Consider the following 25,804-nt stretch of genomic DNA (forward strand, 5'->3'; position numbering starts at 1 on the left):
GGGGCCCTTTGAGGCAAAAATAGTGAAACACTTTTACACACACTAATGAGACAGTCTTATACGTACTACTGAAATGCTTTTACATTCAATATTGAGACACTTTGACACACGCTGTTGAGACACTCTTACATATACTAATGAAATGTTATACGCTCGATATTGAAACACTCTTACACTCACTACTGAAACACTCGTACGTACATACATACATACTTTGTAAATCTATATATGAAACCATATACATACTCAACTGAACACTTACACATGCATATGAGAAACACATACACATACCTATATACTTCTGTAAACACTCACACATTCACCCATGAAAACGCTGCATATATATTGCTGAACACTTGTACATTTACTACTGAATTTCTTGTATTTCACATGTGTTCATACGAGTAGCTTCAGTAGTATGTATGCATAAATTCAATATTATGTACACAAATAATTTCAATATAACGTATGAAAGAGTTCCACATGTATTCATAAAATACATTTCAGTCATATATATATAAGTAATTTCAATAGTATATATGCATTATTTTAATAGCATGTATATATATATCATTTAACTATTATGTATAAATAATCTCACATGTAATGATAAGAGTTTTCACTAGCACATATGCAAGAATTTTCACTAGTATATATACATTATTTTAACTCTCCTACTGCCAGATTATTTATTTATTTATTGGGTCTGGTGCCATCAAAAAGCGGCTTACCTTTGCGACGTTATAGCAGATAGACAGACATTTATTTATTTTATTTTATTGAATTTTTTTTATTGTGCAATAGTGCACTTTGGTCTGCCAGGCAGCAGAGGGCGGCGTCATGCGAGAATGAATGTGAATTTGCCTGTTATGTGTTGAAGAAGAAGAAGACCAGTCACTGGCCACAGAGCCTTACAGCCAGAGGAAATCAACAAGGAAGTGAATTGTTCTCCGTTGATCTAACGCATAATGGATTTTTTACACCATCACCGCGGAAAATGTGTTTACAGTAGACGGCCGCGCGACCCCTCATCAGCTTACAGTCATCAGACGAACGAACCGAACGAGCGCCGTATTGGCATCGAGGTTCTGTAAAAAATGGGGCGAACGTTAACGTTCAAAGCGTGGGGAGAGTTAATAGCATGTATATATATCATTTAACTATTATCAGTGTTGGGTAACGCGCGTTAGTAATATAACGCATATTACTAATATATTACCGAAATGCGGTAATGACTAATATAACGCCCTACTAAAAAAAACATCGGTAATATAATGCAGTAATGACAACTTATTTACAGCATTACTTTCCGCGTTACCGGCCAAAGTGAAGGTGCTTTTTTTTTTTTTTTTTGTATTTTCTATTTTTGTATCCAGCCACAATGCGCAGCGTCCAACAGCAGCACCGCCAGCACCAGAAAACTACAAAGCCCATTGACACCTGCGACCATTATTTCCTGTTGGCGCGCTGTGCGGTACATCAAACAACAAACAACAACATTAGCAGCAAGCAGCATCAAGTCAGAATGGAGTCGGAATCGGATGAAATATTGGTTGATGAGGAGATCCAGGTCCAGGAGAATGAGCCCGAGCCGGTTGGAGACCCAAGGTCAACGTTTTCAGGATGGATATATTCACATTATTTCGAGTTCATTAAACAAAAGGATGAGAAGAACATTGCAGTTAAGTGTAAAATATGCGATGCAGGGCCAGGGAGGAAGACCAAGGTTCTCTCTACGTCGAAAAAAAGCACAAGTAACCTAAAGAAACACCTGGAAACCGTTCACCCTCACACTAAACTAACTGAGAAAAGAAAGGCAGATGGCAGCACACCGAATCTTAAGCAACAAAAACTTGATTTCTCTCTCCGTATTGAACGGCTGGAAACCCAAGAAGTGAGGAGGCTCGTAGCGGAGTATGTTGTTGAGGATATGAAGCCTCTGTCAACAGTAGAATCTCCAGCTTTTCGAAAGCTTGTCAGCAAAATCCCTGACAAAGCTGCTACGGTAAGATGTCGTTTACAATTTCCTATTATAGCTATGATTTCTATAATAATTCATTAAATTCAATAATCAATACCTACCAGTGCATGCAGAGGCCAATACACAGCCTGCTATTGCCCTCGCCTAGGCGCCTATAACGCTGATTCATTAAGCTATATGCCTATTTAAAAATCATATTATTAATACAATATTTTCTATACATTTTCAGCCTTTCGTCCCACCAGACAGAAAGACATTTGCCAAAGAGCTGGAGGCGGCATATGCTTTAATGGAGAAAGAATTAAAGAAAACACTGGATGAGCAGCTATATGTTTCAACAACAGCAGATATATGGAGTGCCAATAATAAGAGTTTCATGGGGGTGACCATTCACTGGATCGACCCTCGTACATTGAAAAGAGAGAAGGCAGCGATAGCTTGTAAACGATTCCGAGGTCGTCACACCTATGATGCAATTACAACTGAGCTGGAGGACATTTTCTCTAAATATGGACTGAACATTAGTAAAGTGACTGCTTGTGTGACGGACAACGGCAGTAACTTTGTGAAGGCTTTCAAAGAGAATCAACAGCAGCAGCAAGCTGCAGCCGCTGCTGCTCCATCTTCAGACGAAGATGAGGAGCTCCTCGACGAGCACAACGATGAAGGCGAGGTACACTTTACAGATCTCCATAGTATATTAACCACGGCCATGGATGATGATGCCCAACCTGGTCTATTTGCATTGCCTACCCACTATAGATGTGCAGCACATACACTTAATTTAATTGCCAACAATGAGGTTGATAAATGGCTGTCATCTAATTCAGAATCGAGGGCTGTGTATCGCAGTGCCACGGCCAAATGTTCCGCGTTGTGGTCAAGGACCAGCCGCTCCTCTGTAGCATCAGAGTCCCTGGAGGAGCTCAGTGCTCGGAAGCTGATTGTCCCCACAGTGACACGGTGGAACTCATTCCACGATGCATATTCACGGATCACAGCAATGCCTCTCGCTGACATCCAAGATCTCAGCAGAGAGCTTCAGATTAAATGTATGAACGACAGGGAATACCTGTTTCTCAAGGAATATTGTGCTGTTTTGAAGCCCTTCACAGTCGCACTTGACATTCTGCAGGGTGAGAACACTTGTTATTATGGGACGCTTCAGCCAACGCTAGAGATACTAATGGACAGAACCATGGCATTGAAAAATGGCCTATCGCAAATGACCGCCGGACTGCCCGAGGCAATAGTGGGTGCAATTCGAGGTCGATTTGGGGGGATTCTCGACTCCAAAGATGCGCTGCTGGCCGCTGTCTCTCTGCCCAAATTCAAATTGCGCTGGGTTAAAGAAGAGGCGAGAAGAGATCAGATTAAGCTGTTGCTCACTACGGAGTGTCGCAAACTTGAGCCTGCACCCAACAATAATCCGACGCCGCCTGCTGCTGCTGCTGCTAGTGAGGAGGAGGATGACTTATTTTCCTTTGAGGAAGGACCCGAGGGTGAGAGCGCCGCTATGTCTGTGGAAACCGAGGTAATTACTTATCTGAACAGCGCCACAACGATGGAAAACCTGCACCAGTTTAAAAGAATAAAACAAATTGCAATCCGTTACAACGCGCCAACAGCATCCAGTGCACCGGTAGAAAGGCTGTTCAGTCTTGGCAGTCTTATACTCACCCCAAAACGAAATCGTCTCGGTGACCGACGCTTCGAACAGCTTCTTCTGATGCGTTTTAACAGGTACTATACTGTTATGGATTAGGCTCCAGAGTCTATCAAGGAAGGCTGGAAGGCTATGCCTTACGTTGTTTCATTTATTTGTCATTTGTTAATTTAGTCTAGGACAGGTCTAGTAGCCTATATTTATTTTATTTTGAGTCTGGCCTACATAATGTGAATAGGACATGGTCATTGTTGTTTTCCCTAAAATCTGATCTGTGAACTGTCCTTATTGTGTCCTTGTTGGACTGAAATGAGCCATAGACATAGTAGGCCTAATAATGGTTTGGTTTTCGTTTGTTCGGTTTTGCTCAGTTTGACAAATAAGGCCAGTGCTGGCCGTAGAGAGGCCTCCAATCCGAGCGAGCGCACGTTTATTTTAATTGTTGTGGGGGTCCGTGCCCTTCTTCAGTAGGTCTAATATTGTTTAATGTGTATATAGATTTTTTTGTTTGTTTTTATTTGTTTTTATTTTATTAGGCTGTGTGTTTTAAGCTGCAATTGAGCCTAAATGGGACCATTTCGCTGGGTCTTACTCTTAAAGCCAATAGACATGCTCTTTGTGTGTCATTGTTGAAAATGTATGCATGCCTTGTTCTTGAGTGTAATTGCACTATTTCGTTGGCTTATAAAGCCAGTAACTTTTATTTCATTGTTGAAAACATGTCAAGGCCTTGTTCTCATGAACCTGCTAGCTTTTTTCGTTTATAGGCTAACAAGTGTTTTGTTTACAATGTGTTTGTTCATTCATTAATGACCGATGTCTTACAGCTAATATGTAGCCCATGTGTTTGTATTTTCCACATGACTGAAATGGTCCACTTGAAGAAAGCACCTTAAACAGCAATTTAATTTGCATTATATGCTGCTCATGCAGATCTTGTTCTGTGGACTTTAATAAAAAAGGCATAGAGGTTTGTATCTTGTTGTCAAACTTGTCATGTCATTATAGGCCACATTTAAGAAGGTATAGGTCTATTGTGTTTCATATGAAAAAACAGACAAAATATAAAATAAAATAATAAAATATATAAAATATAATAATAAAATATCTAGATAATTATTTGTTCAATTTGATCTTTTTTTTTTTTTTTTTACCAAAAAGTAATAAGTAAAGTAATATTAATATATTACTCCTACTCGGGGGGTAATATGTAATTAAATGTATTACTTTAAAATCAAGGTAATATGTAATCAGTCTATATTACTAAAAAAAGTAACGCTACCCAACACTGACTATTATGTATAAATAATCTCACATATAATCATAAAAGTTTTCACTAGCACATACGCAAGAATTCTCACTATCACCGGAAGGCAATTTCATTATCAACGGAAGTTGACCAAAGTCATGTGACCGAAGTCACGTGACTTCAGTTTCTTCCTGCCTGGCTTGCAGTAGACCACAGACAGCACAGCAGATGTAAACAGACTAATGCTACAGACGTGGAGGTAGGTAAGGGCAAATCTATTATTTATTTTTATTATAGAATGATGCAACCTATTTAATAAACTAACGTTTGTAAAGTGTTTTTTTTGTCAGTTGTGTATTTGATGTAAAGAGTTTACTGTTAGCTAGCGAAATTAGCATTTTAGCTCAGTCTAGTTGCAGTCAGAGTTGGCTTAGCCTGCAGTGTTAACAAGTGGCTAATCTGATATGACAGTGCAAAGTTTTTGCTCATTTATATCAGGCTGAATTAATCAGGGCAATGGGTGTTTTATTTGGTCAATCTGGGAATCGGATGTGCCATGACAATGTAGTGGTAGTGATTGGAAACTAACAATACTAATGACAGTGATTTTTTCCCATTGTATTTATCATGGAAGGTGTGAATCTGTGGCCAATATCAACAGATCTGACACAATCTAAATGCAAATATTCAAAGCTTAAGTTGACGGTCGTTCACACTTAATGCTAGGTGTGAAGAACGGGCCGTTATTCTTTGTAGATATAATGAAAATATAAGAAATATCCCATACTAATTAAATATAATCACGTAGCCATATAAAGAAGGGGTTCTCAAAGTGGGACTCGATCTGTGCGTTCCTTTAGGGGGGGGGGGTCTACTCTAAATTGACCCATACAGGTCTAACTTTGGAACCAAATGAACCGGTAAGGGTTTGGTTCCACTTGTACACTGTCAGAGTTACAAACTTGTGTCCATTTGTTTTTAATATCAATCATTATGATGGGAACCAGTGGGACCCCTGGGGGTCCCTGAAATCCACTTTGAGAACCACTGTCAGTGTTATTTCTGTAAGGGGGTCATTTGTTTTACATCCATTTTTTTTTTTTTTATCTTTCAGAGACATGATCAGCGCCTTGGGTTCCAGAGATGACCATAGCTGGGTTTGGAATCCAGTCTGCAGGAGTCTTCAATGTGTTCAGGCCATGTCTCAGGCCTTAGCTGAGACAGATAAAGCAGAGACAACTACATACATATTGCATATTATTTTTAGATTGCTCCGTTTACTATCATCTGTGTTGTGTAAATAGTTTTTAACCACTTAAAACGCCCAATAGACAATACATGGCTCCTTTTCCCCCCTCTCCACGAAACCTCTTTGCAGAAAATAGCCGATCTACAAGCTCACAACAAACATAGCATTAATCATAGCTATATGGTGCCATATTAAATCATTGGTCCTCAAAGTGGGGTCCGGGGATCCCCAGGGGTCCTTGAGGGAGTTCCAGGGGGTCCCCAGCTAAATGATAGTTAGGAACCAAATGGACCCTTATTATGGGTGAATGGGTCTGTAACTCAGAGTGTACAAATGGAACCAAATGGACCCTAAAAGGCTCATTTGTACACTCAATTAAATTAACATTTTACAATATAAATTGCAGTCCCAGAGATAGAAATACCATTAAATGGGGTCTGTAACCTAAAAGGCCCGTGCACACTGGGCATGTCAAACTGGGGGTCCTTGAAATTAAAATAGTTAGGAACCACTGCTGGAGCAGTAAAACATATTCTCTTATATGGGGGTCCCTGGCATATCTTTTCAAATGGGGTCCACAGGTTAATAAGTGTCAATTTGGGGGTCCTTGACATGTAAAGGTGTGAGAACCACTGCATTAAATGACACATCTAGCTGCCTGTATTTTAAGGCTCAGACTCACAGATTAAAGTCATTATTTTTTCTTCATTTTTTTATGTCAAACCGTTTCTGATCATCCCTGTAGTCACAGATTGTGTGTAAAATGAATGCTTGACAGAATAATTATCTAATATATTTGTACAGTGCCCTTCCTCTGCTGGATGAGATGTTTATCACTCAATGTTGCTGTAGGACTTTGATGTGTGAAAAATGTTTTTCTTGATTTCTTGATTGGTAGGTAATTGTTGACTGTGCAGAGGTAAGATGCCAACAGCCAGAAAGTCTGCCTCTGCAAATCTCATACCACCCTGAAGGGTCTGATCGGGGTGGCACGGCATGGAGCAGTCACCTTCGTATCTGCCAGTGATAAAGAACTGTTTAAGCCTGCTGACAGAGGATATTGCTGTGATGGCAGACAATACATTTTTGATAGAAGACTATCCCTGGTAAACTACTGTACGACCCTTCCTCTCAAAACGTCCCGATGCCAGCAGAACAGGTTAAGAAAACACAGGGGATTCATTAGAGCAGTTTTACTCTTTGTACTTTAAAAGTATATTTGGATTGGCAAATCATAATCTGTTCTCTAAATCAGGCACTGGATCAGAGGAAACTACTGGATCTCCTCCACCAGGGGAATAATCTCTCCCATATAAATAGGAATCCTTTGGTTTATAAGCTGGCCCTTAAAAGCAAATAGGAAGCTGAGGAAACGTCTTATAAATAGTCCTGGTCTCCACAAAGCATAGACAAGTGCAATTTAATCTATCACAGGACACCACTCCAATTAGGCAACATAACATTGATGGAAATATTTCTACCCTGTGTCAGAGGTGTAAGGTAAATGAAGGTGATTTGCTTTGGAGTTGTCCACACTTGGTAGATTTTTGGACATCTAAGAAATGGATAGATGTACTTTGTGCACTGTCAATAAATACATCTTTACAAAAAAAGTATATTTGGATGCCAATACTTTAACTAAAATAAAACATTGAAAACAAAACTACAGTATGTCTACATTTTAGAATTGCATTGAATGTAACACTTATACCATTCTGTTCCAGTACTGTACTGGTATTGTTTACATGCCACACTTGTCTAACATCATTCCATTCTATCTGTTGCCAGTCTATTACCAATGGTTCAAGTCCAGACTACTGAGACAACAATTACACTTGACAACAGTGTCCAGACAGTAAACAATTACACTTGACAACTGTTTTAATGCTCTAAAAGAGTAATATTTGCTGGGTTTGCAGTCACCACTGTCCTTCCTGTATCGGCTACTGGTGTATGAAGATGGTATCCAGGAGGCTGTCTGGTTTAAGGAACAGGATGCACAGAAACAGGAGGTTATTAATATTTTAATTAAAAAACGTAAAGATCTACAAAGATCACAATGCTCTGTGACTGGTTGTGAGCTTGTAGATAATCCATGCATGTACAGCTAAAATACATACATTCATATAATGGCCAAGTGTTCATCATTTCACATCCTAGATCAGTGTTTCTCAAACTTTCAAATTTCAAGGTCTCCCATTAACTCTGACAGTGTACAAATGAACCAACCGGGTTCATTTTATTCCATTTGTACACTGTCAGAGTTAGACTTGTATGGGTCAATTTAGATCCCAGCTTTAAATAACGCCCAAACCTCTGCAACCGCAGGTCATCACTGTGGTGTCTATGTTAAACATTTACCACCAAATGGTCAAATTCAAATATATTATATAAATTATATATTATAAAGATCTTTGAGGTCCCAGACGAGACTTTCTTTGGATGCCGACAGAAGTGCTTGTCCAGCTGGATCGGCTTCTGGCCATGGTGTTCCAGGGTCAATGGCTGGGGGGCGCATTCCTAGGCTGGCTGCCATGGTGTTGGTTGATGCCAGGCTGCTTTCAGGTCTTGTATCCTGCCCTGAAAATAATTTTTATTGTGTTTACTGGTGTGACCCATGCATAACAATGTTATCATTTGAATGTAGTTTTGAACATTTATTTCAACAACATCACCACTTCCAACATTCTCAAAAAATGAAAAATAAAAATCTAAAATGTTCAGTTTATTTTACTTTTTCACTGACCATTTTTAACCCCCAAAGGCCCACAAGGCCACAGTTGACCTTGAACTTTGAGCTTGAAATAAAATATATATATTTCATATTCAGTGAATATATTTTAATTGTCATTATTTATTTTAGATCAAAATGCCTATGGATGCAAAGAAATCAAGAAAGAAAACCCTGTCCGGTTTCTACATTCCCATGCAAAGCTAGATTGAAATTAATGAAAGCTGTTTACAATAAAGAAGGTTTACAATTGGAGTGGATGAGCAGACACACACACACACACACACACACACACACACACACACACACACACACACACACAGCTGCAGAAGAGCCTAGACTCAAGAGCCTAGACTTTTGGATAAGTCAACAGTGCCACCTAGTGGTCAGAAATCATAAATCTGTCAAGGTACGTCCATGGTTTTCATGGCTTACATACGAAATCTGTCATAACTCCTCCATGGCCTTGTTTTAAAAAGAAATCTATTCAGACACATTCCAGTTAATTGTGCAACAGTTCACAAACTCTACATTATGGATGGAGATGGAGCCCTAAACAAGGGTAACTCGATAACAGATTTATTGAGTACCCGGTATAAATACGTTTTTGGCTTATCAAGCTTGTTATTGAGCATAGCGGCCCATTACATCATGTTTAAACAATCAAGACAGGAGGCGATCAAGAAATTATTACAGTACTATTCATAATTTAAAGCCATTTAACACATATTGCACACTAATGAATGATCGTTTTAATGATATTTGTTACTTCAATTGTCATCTTCATAAATGGTGGTCAGCAAGACAGCAACAAACTCACAGTTGCAAAAACTGGCCAATTAAAAAAATATATACCAGTTATGTTCTGAAATTGTGGTCTTGTATCTTTCCACAAAATATTAGAAAACGCTCAATAGTGGGCTAGATAAAAGCCCGGCTCAATAAGCAGGATCAATAAGGTGCTCATTATCAATAAAAATTTAAGAGCTCCATCCCTACTCAGGAGCACAAGGATAAGCACCTCCCCACGGCTTTTTACACCGTGCTGGATCCAAAATCAATCAAGTGAATACTAAAGGACATGTCTGCACACTTGATAAAGCCCAGCTGGGTGAAAGGTTGTTAAATTTCATTATGACCAGACCACATTCAAAACATGAAAAAATGATTCTCTTTGAACGTCCAGGCTTTTCCTTTGACGCTGGTACATACTACGTACTGTACCTCAAAGGGTTTGGCATTGATCATCATGAGGCGTAGTTTCTGAGGTGTGACGCTGCTGAAGACATCGTAGGAGCGTCCGGTGGCCACAATGCTGTGGAACAGAGACAGCCTCTTCTGACAGGTGTAGCCTGCACACCAGCCATGGTCCTGAGGGCCTGTGAACCAACAGTGATGAGAGTTTTGTTACTTCTTTGGAGGTTTGTCAGGAACACTGTCTATAAACAGCTATAGCCAGACAAACTTGCATTGCTTAAGAAAAGTGTGTGTGTGTGTGTGTGTGTGTGTGTGTGTGTATGTGTGTGAGCTGACATCTTTAAAAGAACACAGAGCAACAATTAAATACACCAAAATAGATAAAAAATACAGTACTGCCATAGGCGTGTTTCCATTGTGATGCAAAAGTGATTATGTGCCTGTGTAGATATGAATGTGTGGTTGGACTTTGAACCAACTATTCTCACCATTAATCAGATCCACATAGCCATCTCCCAGTACAGCTACAGGAGACAGGCGTCTGGTCTCTGTGTCTGCGTCAAGACTCTCAATCACCCGCATCCTGTAGTTCAGTCCAAAGCACTTGTAGCTCTGCCAGGGGTACACATTATGTGCAATTCTTCCTGATCACACCTGAAAATGAAGATTAAAAAGGGTTCAATACATACATCAGACTTATACAGTCGAATATAGTTTATACTATATACAATACTTAAAGACACAAAAAACAAAAGCAAAATAAAAAAATAAAATAGGGGCTACATGCATCTGTTGATGCCTACCGGTATGTCCTTGTAAATTGTCTGTAGACTAAATCATTTACTGTATAGAAAAGTAACATAAATGTGTACTGTTCCAAACTCCACATACATAAAAAAGACTCTTATTAGCAACCCTGTATTGCTGAGTGAGATACTAGGAGTGAGTTGTAATGGACTTTTTGTATAGGCATGAGGCACATCAGGTGGCAGTGGCTCAGGGGTAGAGTGGCCGGTAGAGCAGCCAGATGGGAACCGTGAGGTTCCCAGTTCGATCTCGGGATCCCCAAGAGTTGGTGTCCAAGTGTCTTTGAGCAAGACGCTGAACCCCTAAATGCTCCCGATGAGCATCTTGGTGCCTTGCAGGGTTTTCCTCCGCCATCGGTGTATGAATGGGTGAATGTAATGTGCTTTGTTGTCTTTACCGGAAGCGCCGGTATTCTGGTGTTTATGGAAGCCGACTCTTCTTATCTAAGGCATACTGTATGTGTGTGTGACCATGCTCTATTGCTCTAATATTACTGTAACAATTGAGTGTCTGTCCTGGTTTAGAACATCAATAAGTTGAACAGGGATTGCGTTTATTCAAATTACCAATGTACTTCTACTTTTATCTACCAGTATGTGCAAACTCACATCCAGAGGAACTAAAAAGTACAGCCAAGGGTAAGCTCCAATTCCTTAAATGACTTCCTCGCATCAAAGTGTTCATTTAACTCAGACTTATAAGGTTGGCTACCTTTGTTTGGTGCGATCTTATCCACAGGGATGCAGCTGCCATTGGGGAAAGTGAGCATCATTTTGGGGATGCGGTGGTCACCCAACCCCAGGGGCGCTGGAAGTGGGGTGCTGAGGGAGCTGCAGCTCCCCTGGTGGTGGGGAGGAAAAAAAATGTTTTTTTTTTTTTCTTTCTTCTTTTTTTTTTTTTTTATAAGTCTATATATATACACACACACATAGCTATATTAAAACAATAATGTATTTGACTTTGGGGAATAAAATATGTTGAAAAAAGGTATTTGATTATCACATGGTGACCTAATCACATGGTCACCTTGCCACTTCCGGTCAGAAGGGAAGTCAAATTTAAATCCCGCTTTGATGGCACACTCTCGCGTAGCCAGACAACTATGCCACAATCTCTGAATGCTATATAGAGTCTGGAACAGCAGCTCCCGAACGGCGAGTATCGAAAACGGGCATTAACGTTCAAAAAAATATATTTTAAAATGTCATTTCTGCTAAGCAGCAAGCTAAACACGCTTATATGATTTTTATTTATATAATGATAAATGTGTGTGATGTGAGACGGAAACGGAAGTGACGTGGGGGCTTCACTTCCGCTTCATCTTCGCACTCATCATTTCTTCCCCGGTCTGCCAGACTGTATGCTGGGAGCATTTGACCAAATCGCGGAGGCAACCGTCTGGCCACGCGAGACTAATGGCACACCAAAGTCTATTTATTTGAGAACTAGAAACTGTCTATAGGCTCATTGTTGCAAACTAACACCGTTGTATATGGGGAATAAAAAACAGTAGAAAACTGTTACAAAAATAATACCTGATTTTGTAGTGTGTGCGTGAGTGACTGTGTGTGTGCATGCGTGCTGTGTGTTGCACTGTGTGCTAAAATAACTAGTAACTATATAGCTCCTTGTTACACCGTTGTGCGGGGAATAAGCACCCGAAACCGTAATAAAAATAACTCAAAACCGGAAAAAAACGTGAATTGCCGCACGCATGAACTCCTCCAGGCTCAGCTCCCCTTGGGATTTGGGAGTTCCAGCGCCCCTGCCCAACCCTCTTCTGGGATCCCCATCCCACTCATACTCTGACTGGGGAATCACAGCACCCACTGCACCCAGGAAGGACCCGTCCAAATCCTTCAGCATCGTCTTCTTCTTAGCCTCACAGTCCATGTCCACAGAGTCAGCGGGGTTGACTTTCCTGATGGAAATAAAGCAAATAGACTTACTATTGTCCTTTGGTCACCAGCTTAGTATTAGGCAGATATTAGCAAACTTTTAATATAGGAGTGTCTTTATGGTTGAAAATTGAAAGACGAGAGCATCCTTATACAATAACTGTACTACATCCTCCTGGGGCCTGTTTCACGAAAGCTGAATTAAATAAGCCAGGATTTAAGCCAAATCCAGACTTGACAAAGCCTCCTCTGTATAGCCTGGTTTATTCTGTTCCACTAACGCCAAGCCAGGCTGAGTTGTCGAGCCAGGATCGCAAAGCCCGACTCGACAAGGGCATGGGCTTTTCCTTGAAAACCCCATGCATTAAGTAAATGTACTTTACACCACTGGCTGCTACGTCCAGCGCAACACTTGTGGAATACTTTCAGCTGTCTGTAAACAAGGAAATACTTTGTTTTGTTTTTAGTTTTGAGTCAAATTATTAATTTTATTCAGTAGCCGGGTAATAAGCAGGATAAAGACTGGCTCCTTGGTGGTACTCCATATACACTATAACATCCCTTCAGCCTGATAACTCCCCTCGGCTGCGCCTCGTCTTTATCCCTTACCTGTCGTATTGGTTAATCTGTGGGTTGATTTTAAAGGTTATCCTGTCTATGTCACTCTATCCTGTCTCTATGTCCTGTCCTGTCGATGTCCTGGCAACACACCTGATGATATGACACAAGCTCAATTTCTGAGGAATATGTCAGTCAAACATCTCATTACTCAGACTACGTGGCTACACGTGCAGTGAAGGTTAATAATAATGAGAGTCGGATGAATGCAACGTCTAAGTAATGCGTGTTGCTTGGAACAGTGGCAAAAAGGCAACATTCTATAATACTTACATCTGGTCTTCCATGCTGGCGACTAAAGCCACGCAAAGGCAAAGGCTGGGGGGGCGCTGTGCTGGTCGATGCCATGGTGTTCACTTCATGGCTGGGGGAGCTGTGCTGGTCGATGCCATGGTGTTGATGTCAGGCTGGGGGGCGCCTGCTGGAGATAGTGTTCATCGGTCCAAGACTGTAGGGTTCAGTGCTCATACGTTAAAATGTAGGCATTTAGCAGACACTCTTAATCCAGAGTGATTTACAGTAAGCATTGGACAACACAAGGTAATAAATCAAATGCATAGAAATAAGAATCGAAAGTATCTAATGAACAAACAGCAGATAATAAATAAAGAAATTGTACATTGAAACTATACACTAAAGGATGAATGACCACCTTTCTATAAAACATGACATCTAAATTAAATAGCCTTTGAATAAGCCCTCAAAGTCGTAAAGGCTAGGGCAAGTAGCTAAAGTGGAGTCTGAAGAGGCACGTCTTCAGATTATGGCGGAAGATTGGGAGTGAGTCTGCAGAGCTATTTCAATGAGGAGTGCATTACAAAGTTTGGGAGCTCTATGGAAGAGTCTGGGACGTGTGGAGCGTTTGCCCCAGGTGTTACAAGAAATACTACAAATTACTCCGATAAAAGAAAAATGACTGACAATGACCAATAAAATAAGAAACTATAGTGGAAATAGCATTGGAGTCTGCATTAAGGTATAATGTTCTAATTCTTTAAGGAAGCAAAAACAAAATGATTATTTTGGGGGTCGCTGCCTGTCCTACATCACTGGTTCTCAACCTTTTCAGGCCGCGACCCCCTAAATTGTCAAATTGTAACTGGGGACCCCCCACCCTTATGAGCACTAAGAGTTGAGGCATTACATTTTCTATAACACGGTTCTATAGTGAAAATATTAGAGGCAGAAATTGTGAAAATAGCCGATCTACATTGTAGATCGGCTATTTTCACAATTTCTGCCTCTAATATTTGACAAATTGGACAATGTTTGTCATTTTAGAGGTTCTAAATAGTCCTTAAATTGTCACTTTAGAAATGTGCATAATACACTCTATACACTTGAACCTCATGTTGGTTTGTTTACAGTTGAGTGAGAAAACAATGTTGCACAATAAGTTAATCATCTGGGGACTCCACAAAATAATTTGGGGACGCCCCTGGGGGTCCCGACCCACAGGTTGAGAACCACCGTCCTACATGAACACGCATTAAAACCGAGACGTGTACATCTCCATGTATGTACTTGTTCCCAGCAAATCCAGACATTTCACGTATTGCTGTTACACAGCAATTGGTGACCCATCCGATTCTGTGACCTCAGAGCCGAACTGAGTGCAGTTATGTCATGGCAGCCGTGGCGGGCTGGAATTCTATAGGCAACCAATCGTGGTGCAACACCGCGAGACCCAACTCGCCGAAACTATTATTTAAAATACATGTTCAGGCGTGTTTTTTCATTCCTGTTTAAGTATGATATTGGGGATATTGGGGAGTCAGAAATGAAGCATGTCTTATTTAACCAGGGTGCTCTAGCCGAGTCATTTCGACTTGAAGTAAACACACTCACAGCTAAACTTCTGTACAAAAGTTAATATAGAACAAATAAATAATCCAGTATTCTTACCTCTGTCTTGGTTTTGCTTTCCGAGTGCTATAAGTTGACCTCGTTTCAGAGCGGGGAACATAGCTCTCCACGCCGCTATGGGAGCTACTGGTGTCCGTGGCCGAGGGTCGGGGGGGGGACGCATAGGAGCCATGGAGCTAGCTAGCATACCGCTACGCGGTAGCACGCTGCTGGTGGAACCATCGAGTATAAGTACAAGGGTGGAACCGGCTGTTAAGAGCCCACTCAATTCACGATCGACTGTTGCACTGATGCTTAGTTGAGTGGGTGATAATACTCAGGAATTACTGCGGCGTCGGCCCTGCCCCTATGCGTCGGCCAGGCCCGAGACGTCCCATGTACGCATCCATGTTGTCTTCTTCAGGAAGTGACTGCCGGGCCCGCGCGCGAGTTTAGAAACTCTAGGCTTGCTAAGGGAAACCACGCCCCGCACTCATTTTTGAAGCTTGTGATTGGCTGAACCGGAGGTTGGGAGCGCTCCGTTGTAGTCGTTTGGACCGCGCGAGGTGCACCAAAACCCAATTATCATTGCGTTTATCGTGCGCTTGCCCAGGCCTTACGGCCTGGGCATAAATAGAACGATTGCATTCACCACGGCTTCGTAACTCACTCATTCACCACGGGCACTCGCGCCTGCGGCGCTCGGGCGCGAAGAGCAGGACCAAGGTCCGCTGGCCTTCGCGCCGCTTGCAATGTCGTGGACAATAACTGAAAACGAGCGCTCCTTCCCTTAGCAAGCCTAGAGTTTCTAAACTCGCGGCCCGCGCGATTGTTTACCTATGACGCAGATCGCCTTCCGTTGATAGTGAAAATACCTTCCGGTGACAATGAGAATGATTTGTATGTGCTACTGAAAACTTTCATGACAACATGTGAGATTCTTTCATACATACTAGTGAAATGATATATACATGCTATTAAAATAATGTAAATATATTATCGAAATAACTTATATATATAGTACTGAAATGACTAGTATGATTACATGTGATTTATTTGCATATAGTAATGAAATTATATATATATACATGCTATTAAAATCATGTATACACTATCGAAATGACTTATATATATATATATAACTGAAATTACTTGTATGAATACATGTGATTTATTTGCATATAGTAATGAAATTATATATATATACATGCTATCAAAATAATGTATATATAATATCGAAATAACTTATATATATAGTACTGAAATGGCTTGTACGATTACATGTGGAACTCTTTCATACATTATACTGAAATCACGTATACATAGCACTGAAATGATATGTTTACACATTATTGAATTCATTTATACATACCACTGAAACTACTTGTACGATTACATGTGGAACTCTTTCATACATTATACTGAAATCACGTATACATAGCACTGAAATTATATGTAAATACATTATTGAATTCATTTATACATACTAGTGAAACTAGTACTTGTATGAATATATGTGAAATACAAGAAATTCAGTTGTACACGTACGAGTGTTCAGCAATATATTATGCAGCGTTTTCATGGGTGAATGTGTGAGTGTTTCAGATATATGCATGCAAGAATTTTGTATGTATGTGTATATGGCACATTTTACATTTTTAGTAGTTATATCTCAAGTCCACTTTCCTTAGCAGCCATCGGGGACATGAGAAAATGGACAAAATAGGTGGTGTCTACTAAAAGAATTGAAGATAATTTCTGGAATTAAGATAAAATGTATGTAAGTTTTACACAATATTAAAGGGAACATTTCAATTAATGATAAAAGCTTTTAAAAATCAATTTTGGTGACCAAATAGATAAAATACAGCTAAAAGGATTAGAGGGACCTCAAATCGTACCGGTTTCGTGGAATGACTCATATGTATGTGTATGTTTTTCTCATATGCATGCGGAAGTGTTCACTTGAGTATGTATACGTTTTCATATATGAACGCGCATAGATTTACAAAGTATGTATGTATGTACGAGTGTTTCAGTAGTGAGTGTAAGAGTGTTTCAATATTGAGCGTATAACATTTCATTAGTATATGTAAGAGTGTCTCAACAGCGTGTGTCAAAGTGTCTCAATATTGAATGTAAAAGCATTTCAGTAGTACGTATAAGACTGTCTCATTAGTGTGTGTAAAAGTGTTTCACTATTTTTGGCTCAAAGGGCCCCTCATAGTGATTCAATGTGTTCACATGATGTAGTAAACTACATACCTTCATGATAAAGACTGTAACAGTGATTCAATGTGTTCACATGGTGTAGTAAACTACATACCTTCATGATAAAGACTGTAACAGTGATTCAATGTGTTCACATGATGTAGTAAACTACATACCTTCACGATAAAGACTGTAACAGTGATTCAATGTGTTCACATGATGTAGTAAACTACATACCTTCATGATAAAGACTGTAACAGTGATTCAATGTGTTCACATGATGTAGTAAACTACATACCTTCATGATAAAGACTGTAACAGTGATTCAATGTGTTCACATGATGTAGTAAACTACATACCTTCATGATAAAGACTGTAACAGTGATTCAATGTGTTCACATGATGTAGTAAACTACATACCTTCATGATAAAGACTGTAACAGTGATTCAATGTGTTCACATGAGGTAGTAAACTACATACCTTCATGATAAAGACTGTAACAGTGATTCAATGTGTTCACATGAGGTAGTAAACTACATACCTTTAAGCAGGTTGGTTTCAGGAAAACTCTGCTCCATGCTGAACTCGTTCTTCACTTCACAAGTTAATGTTTTAACTTTCCCATCTTCATCCCTGGTGACAATCAGTCGATTAGAGTTTGGTCCAGAGGGAGACACCATCCATTCCCCGTCATCTTTCTTCCAGAGATAGGTGATGTTTGGCCCTGACTCTGTGATGTCCTCAAGAAAGATACAGTGCACTTCACAGCTGGTGGAGTCAGAATCACAAGGTGGAATGGTGACCACCAGTGGCTTTGGGAGTTTCTCTGTTGAGGAAACACAATGAATATAACTTAGTGCTGATGTTGTCTCCAGACTGCAGTTAAAACAAAACACATGTTGGCTGTGTGATCTTACTCAGATAAGAGTTATGGTGCAGATATATTTATATTCATTTTCTATAGAAGCAGTGGGCGGTTAGTGGCATCATTAAAGAGGTGGTGCCATGATTTCCCCCCCTCTAAAACATGATTATCAGGTATTATGATTATACTAGGATGAAGATTTTTTCCAAAAAAGTATACAGAAAGACTTAGAATTGGGTTTTTATGTGGACACACCCCCAGTTCATTAAGTATGCAAGGATGGCATGGTGGGTGGTGACCCAGCTGATATAGCCACACCCCACAGTGTTGGGTGAATGGTAAATAGGGGAGGAGTTGATTATGTGATGTCATCTAATCTGTGTTTTTTAACTGGAGAAAGAGAGTTTTAAAAGAGAAAACAAACAAATACTAAGATAATAATCATTTCTAAAAAAAAAACACATAAGGGGGTCTAATGAAGTACTTTCAACCTCCTAGACACATGAAAAACAGAAAAAGTACAAAACTATGGCACCACCTCTTTAAAGGTTGTATGTTTTTACTTTTCTCAAAATCATCACAGGACACTGCTGTTCTAGAGGGATACACATTTTGAACAGCTTGCATTTTATCAACACCAGCGTCAAACAATGTGATTCACTGCTTACATGTTTTTATGCTGTTACTTATTACCTTCATTTTAAAGTAATATTTTTCGTTACATATTACTGTCTGCACTAGAGTAATATGTAATACTAATTACTTTAACGTTACTTTTACCAAAATGTTTAAATTGAACAATTACATAATATTTTTTAACAAATTGGCCTATCAATAAATAATTTAATTAGATTAGATTAGAACAATATGTTCTGTGTTTCTGACATTACGTTATGGGAGTGATAGCTCTTGTTTTGGGCATGTTTTATCTGACAGCCTGTGCGTCAGAGAAAACATCCACCAACGCCGTGCTACAGTTCATGTCATGGGTGGGCTATATGATGCTGTCAAATCAGGCATTTGATAGTTCTAAGTAATGCATACATTTTAGCGTGTGTTTTCTCTTCAGTTGTTGAAATGTTGTGGAATTTAGTAGCTTACTAGGCTAATAATCATTCTAAACACGTGGGCGCGCTGACTCGCTGTGCACAAGGCACTCCACTCCACCCGACAGGGTAACATGTCATTAGGTCGAACACCCTTTGGATCGACCACCAAACTCTAACCCAAACCCTAATCCTAACCTCAGTAAAACTATGCCTAACTCTAACCCTAACCCTAAACCTAACCTCAGTAAAACTATGCCTAAAGGCCCATTCCCACTGGGCCAGATAACAGATAAAAAAATCTCTATTTTTCCATTCAAAGTTGATGGTAGATACAGATAAAAAAAAAAAATCTATCACAGATATTTCTTTCATCTGTGGCAGAGTTCTTTTTTTATCTTTTATCTGGCCCAGTGGGAATGGGCCTTAACTCTAACCCTAACCATAAACCTAACCTCAGTAACCGTGACGTGGGTGATTATCTAACCTGCCGACGCTGTTCGACCCAACGGAAGTTCGACCAATGGGGCAGTCCCCCCCCCGACAGTGCGTGTCTGCAGGCACATGCACACATAGACATCAAAGGGGGCTTGAGCCCCTGCCCTTTTATCCGTCTGTAAAAAGTGCCCTCTTGAGACATGCAAATGTCCCCTCTCCATACCATAACTGAAGGCTGCATTCAAGAGAATTGTCCACCAAAAGGCCCTTTTAAAAATGTCAGCCCCTGCCTCTCTAACATTCTCTGCACGTCCGGACCCTGCGTGTGTGTGCCGGTCTGTGCGGGGCAGCACGCAGCAGACACAGAACTTCAAACTGCAGAATATAGCAGAGGGAGGAAGGCTGAAGGCACAGGAGGTATAAACTGGGTCCCACGACAAAATCCGTACCATATTGGCTCAAAACGGGACGACGGGACCCAGATTGGTAACGCATAAAGTAATATAGTAACGTTAGTATCATTATTGCGACCGTCAGGTCGCACTTACTATCAAAACCTCCACTGGCTGTCTGTCTGTCTGTCTGTCCGTCCGTCACACTTTTGCCATGCTCATATCTCCGCACCCGTTGCCCCGATCCATGCCAAATTTTGCACACACACTCCTTGCCTGACAAACTACAACCTCCACCCATCAATTCTCACATGGCCCTCGTCTAGCGCCACCATGAGGCCGATTCTTGCAAAACACATTTTTGGACACTGCTCCTAAAAATGTTGCCCTAAAATCACGCAAATCGGTACACAGTATGTCTACACTCATCTCATCAACATGGATATGGCCCATTTAGCGCCACCTTCAGGCCGATTTTTAAAAACACATTTTTGGACACTACTCCTACAGATTTGTCCCTAAAATCACGCTAATCGGTACACAGTATGTCTACACTCATCTCATCAACATGGATCAGTCCCATATAGCGCCACCATCAGGCCGCTTTTTACAAACAATTTTTTTTACACTGCTCCTACACATTTTGCCCTAGTCTTACTGGTAATAATATATTACAGTTTTTTGTTTTTTTGTAATGCGTTATATTAGTCTTTACCGCATTTCGGTAAATATATTACAGTAACGTGTTACATTACTAACGCGCGTTACCCAACACTGGAAAGCCATAGTCACACGCGAGGAGCTAAATCGGCTGAGGTTTTGGACAAGGTTGATGCCCCCCTAGGTTCGCGATGCAAAAGGGAGAGGGAGAGTGGGAGACCTCTTGAGTCAAACGCGTCTCCACTGAAAGCTCATTGGTAGCGCTGTAGCGGGTGACATGAAAATAAAAACGAATTTGGTATTTTCCCCTTTTTTCCTGCATAGTAGCCTACTGCGTTTCATTTGTCAGTCACTCTATGTTAAATGTGCATCTCCGCAGAAAGCACAGTGGAAGTGGGCGACATGTAAATAAAAACACTTTTGTATTTTTACACTTAAAACTCAATGTTCCCTGCCATCCCAAGCCGCGAGGGGACGTCAACCTTGTCCAAAACCTCAGGCGATTTGAGTAGCTAACGGCTGCAACTTGGACGATTTAGCTCCTCGTTTGTCACACTGCAATGAGTCACAATAGGTGTTCTATTCATATGCAGCTGTTCCCAGACCAGTTTAACCTGACAGCTTCTGGTGTTTTACAGCTTATAGAATAGAGAAGAGCACTGATTCTCTTCAGCATCAGTAACAGACTGTATGAAACATCATCTAACCATTGTTACTTATTTCTTTTTTCCCCCATTTTCTTTCTGGACCCCCCACCCTCACGGGGAAATCTCGCTTTTGCGAACGCCCATCATTTCGACCGGAGGGTTAGCGACTCACTCCACGGAGGTTAGGGTTAGGGTGAGGGTTAGAGTCGGGTGTCGAAAAGATGACATGTAGTAACAGCAACACACTCCCCACCCCCACACACTCTATTAACCAAATCTTCAGTTCAAATGAACATTTCTGTGGACAGAAAACATTGTATATTATGACAGTCCCATGATGACACATGACCTTCATAGACACAGTTCATACTCACTGATCAGTTTAACCATGTAAATCTTGTCCAGCAGTCGACCGTTGATGTGCAGAGAGTATTCTCCACCGTCTGCTATGTTCATATTGTTGATGACCAACTGTCCAGTTTCTTTATCCAGTTCTACGCGTTTTTTAAATGTCCCGTAGTAATCCACAACAGGACCAAGAACCAGATCCCATTCTGCTGCTTTATTGGGTCCATGTTTCCACAGGATGCTAGTGATGGGTTCAGTAACAGAGCTGGTATCTGGAAGCAGGCGAAGGACTCCTTGTGGTGGAATGTAAATCACATGTTGAGCTGTGGAGAGAAGATTATTTCAATGTGAACATTTAAAGCAGTCAGCAACAGAGTCTTCTGACCGGGACTTATTTAGCAGTGAAGAAAAACCTCACTTGAGCAAAGACTTTCAGGAAAATAGACAATCTACAAGCTCACTGCGACGCATAAGACTATGGTTGTACTGGTCAGCTCCAGTACAACAGTAGAAGATGATCTACAAGCTCACACCACGTTGCATTGAGAATGCGATGCCTTGTCAACTTGTAGATCTGATATTTTCACCTAGGGCCAAAATAGGGTTAATTTGAAATGAGCAATAATTGCCTTTAGATTATTTCTATTTCAATAACTCTCTCCACGAAGAACTTGAGGTATGTTGTATTTGTGACAAATCCAAAAATGTAAGATACTAATACTGGTAAAATTCTGTGGGAAAAATTAATGGCAGATACAGTATATTGTGATAGTAATCATTGCTATAGAGTGTTTGTTCAGTAACAGTGTTAAATAGCTCTATATTGTGACAGTAATCATTGCTATAGAGTGTTTGTTCAGTAACAGTGTTAAATAGCTCTATATTGTGACAGTAATCATTGCTATAGAGTGTTTGTTCAGTAACAGTGTTAAATAGCTCTATATTGTGACAGTAATCATTGCTATAGAGTGTTTGTTCAGTAACAGTGTTAAATAGCTCTATATTGTGACAGTAATCATTGCTATAGAGTGTTTGTTCAGTAACCATTAGCGCGGGAAGGGGGGGGGGGGGCTACGGGGGCGGGAGCCCACCCTGGTAGCTGGTCAGCCCCCCCTGAGCTCCCTCCAGTCGCATGAGCAGACTCGGCGCCGTTACCGAGTTATAGAATAGTAAATCTTCGTCCCCCCGACTTTCGGCACCTCCGCGCGGTCCAAGAAGATACAACCAAGCGCTCCCTACCTCCTTGCCCAACCCTGGCCCCCACCGTTGTGCTTAGGTTGCTAGGGAAACCTACCCGGAAGCAGTCTTTTCAATCACAACGCGGGCGGTGCAGGAGTAAACACAGAAACATGATTACTTTATGGTGGACTGTGTGTTTTGCTTCATTAATTTGCAACACATCACTTTTATACCAAGGGATTATTGCATGACATCATGGACAGTTCATTCGCTATCAAGGATAAAGTGAGGTTTTAACAAGGTAAGAAGATTGACTTTATAATGTGCTCTCTCTCTCTCTCTCTCTCTCTCTCTCTTTATCTCTCCCTTATTTGCAAAACTGTCTGCCGCCGTGCAGACCCCAACCCTTTTCTGATGTGGGCTTTGCGCTGTCGTTTATTATTCTGCATGGCTGGGGGTTTTCGGTTTTATATTTTTGAAACACACTGTTGGTGAAACAGAGCAGGGTGTGTGTGTGTGTGTGTTGTCTGTCTGTCTGTGGCTCCTTGCTATACCTTCACCGACCGAAACCGTGATAAAAGTCCCCCAAAACCACTATAGAAATCACCCAAATCCGCCAAAAAAAAAAACGCAAAATTTTCGCGCGCGCGTGCATGTCTCAAAGCTCAGCCCAGCCCACCCTGAGATTTATTAGTTCCCGCGCGCCTGTCAGTAACAGTGTTAAATAGCTCTATATTGTGACAGTAATCATTGCTATAGAGTGTTTGTTCATTAACAGTGTTAAATAGCTGTATATTGTGACAGTAATCATTGCTATAGAGTGTTCAGTAACAGTGTTAAATAGCTCTATATTGTGACAGTAATCATTGCTATAGTGTTTGTTCAGTAACAGTGTTAAATAGCTCTATTGTGACAGTAATCATTGCTATAGAGTGTTTGTTCAGTAGCAGTGTTAAATAGCTCTATATTGTGATAGTAATCATTGCTATAGAGTGTTTGTTCAGTAACAGTGTTAAATAGCTCTATATTGTGACAGTAATCATTGCTATAGAGTGTTTGTTCAGTAACAGTGTTAAATAGCTGTATATTGTGACAGTAATCATTGCTATAGAGTGTTCAGTAACAGTGTTAAATAGCTATATATTGTGACAGTAATCATTGCTATAGTGTTTGTTCAATAACAGTGTTAAATAGCTCTATATTGTGACAGTAATCATTGCTATAGAGTGTTTATTCAGTAACAGTATTAAATAGCTCTATATTGTGACAGTAATCATTGCTATAGAGTGTTTATTCAGTAACAGTGTTAAATAGCTCTATATTGTGACAGTAATCATTGCTATAGTGTTTGTTCAATAACAGTGTTAAATAGCTCTATATTGTGACAGTAATCATTGCTATAGAGCAGGGATGTCAAACATACGGCCCTGAACATACGCCTACAATATTTGAACTGTACTCAAAGATTACACATATTAGACATGGAAATTAATGTTGTTAAGAAAATAACTTATTTAAAAATATATAACAATAAAGTGTAAAAAGTTTTATTATTCACTGATATTTTCTGAATATGCCATTATTGTGGTGTAAAAAATGACCAAATGTGCAAAAATGACCAAATGACCACCCCAACGGGGCTGCTCACGGGGAATTCCTGGGGACCACCCACTCCTGGTGCTCCCGAACGGATGCAAAAGTGGTGGCGCCCCCAGTGGAGGACCCCCTCCACTGCAGCTCACATAAAATGCCGTAACTCGGGCTAGGAGTGTCCGGGAGAGCCGGGGCCGGTACCTATTCGTCCGCCAAGGCAACGCGGAGAACCCACCCCTCATTTCTCACATGGCCCTCTTCTAGCGCCACCTTCAGGCTGATTTTTAAAACACATTTTTGGACACTGCTCCTACAGTTTTTGCCCTAAAATCACGCAAATCGCTACACAGTATGTCTACACTCATCCCATCAACATGAATCTGTCCCATATAGCGCCACCTTCAGGCCGCTTTTTAAAAACACATTTTTGGACACTGCTCCTACAGATTTTGCCCTAAAATCACAAAAATCACTACACAGCATGTCTACACTCATGTCATCAACATGGATCAGGAAGATTTTGGAAAAACACATTTTTCCCCTATTTGTGGACATAAGCGACCTACGGTCGCTTATCTCCCGATTAGGGAGTCTTACTGGTTGTTCATTACTTATTACAATAAAAATAATTATTGTCCTGCATCAATAAAAAAACAATTGTAGCCATTTACAAATTATAGCAGAGACTATCAGGAATTGGATTATTCCATTATCAAATGGTTTATTCTTATTGGCACTTCTTAAAGGAGTAGTTCACCCCCAAAATGCCATGGAGCCAATGGAGACTCATTCCTAAAACAGAAATTTGATTACAATAAATATATGCCTATTGATTCCGGATGGGGACCCAAATGCATTTGGGTCCCCATCCGGAATCAATGGGGGGAAGTGTGCTATTATCACATTTTTGTCTTAGTAATGCGACAAATAAAATAAAAATATATTATTGAACTCAAGTCTCCATGGCGTGAGTAATCAAAGAAAGAAAATTCATTTTGGGGATGAACTACTCCTTTAAATAAATAGCATCTCTCGTACCTAACTGCAACTGTAATACCAATAATGAAACTAGCTTAATAATGAACGCAATTTGTAAAATGATAAACTTCTATACTGCTAGCAACCATGTTTCACCGTTTTAGTGCTCCTTCAGCAGCCTTTGCTATAGATTTCACTTTTGCGG

General features: G+C 40.4%; 1 protein-coding gene across 1 annotated transcript in view; it reads right to left on the reverse strand.

Moving 5' to 3' along the window:
• LOC308280885 (protein NLRC3-like) overlaps positions 1-22,153 on the reverse strand; it is a 37,015-nt gene extending 14,862 nt beyond the window's left edge. The window contains exons 1-2 of the mRNA XM_080755195.1: positions 21,876-22,153; positions 17,995-18,279 (exon numbers count right to left, since the gene is read on the reverse strand). Of these exons, the coding sequence (XP_080611321.1) occupies positions 17,995-18,279; positions 21,876-21,957 (367 nt within the window). The 5' untranslated portion in view covers positions 21,958-22,153. The remainder of the gene's footprint in view (positions 1-17,994; positions 18,280-21,875) is intronic.
• Positions 22,154-25,804: the final 3,651 nt, after the last annotated feature.

Source organism: Nannobrachium achirus (assembly GCF_963921795.1).
Source record: "Nannobrachium achirus genome assembly, contig: SCAFFOLD_25_1, whole genome shotgun sequence".
NCBI lineage: Eukaryota > Metazoa > Chordata > Actinopteri > Myctophiformes > Myctophidae > Nannobrachium > Nannobrachium achirus.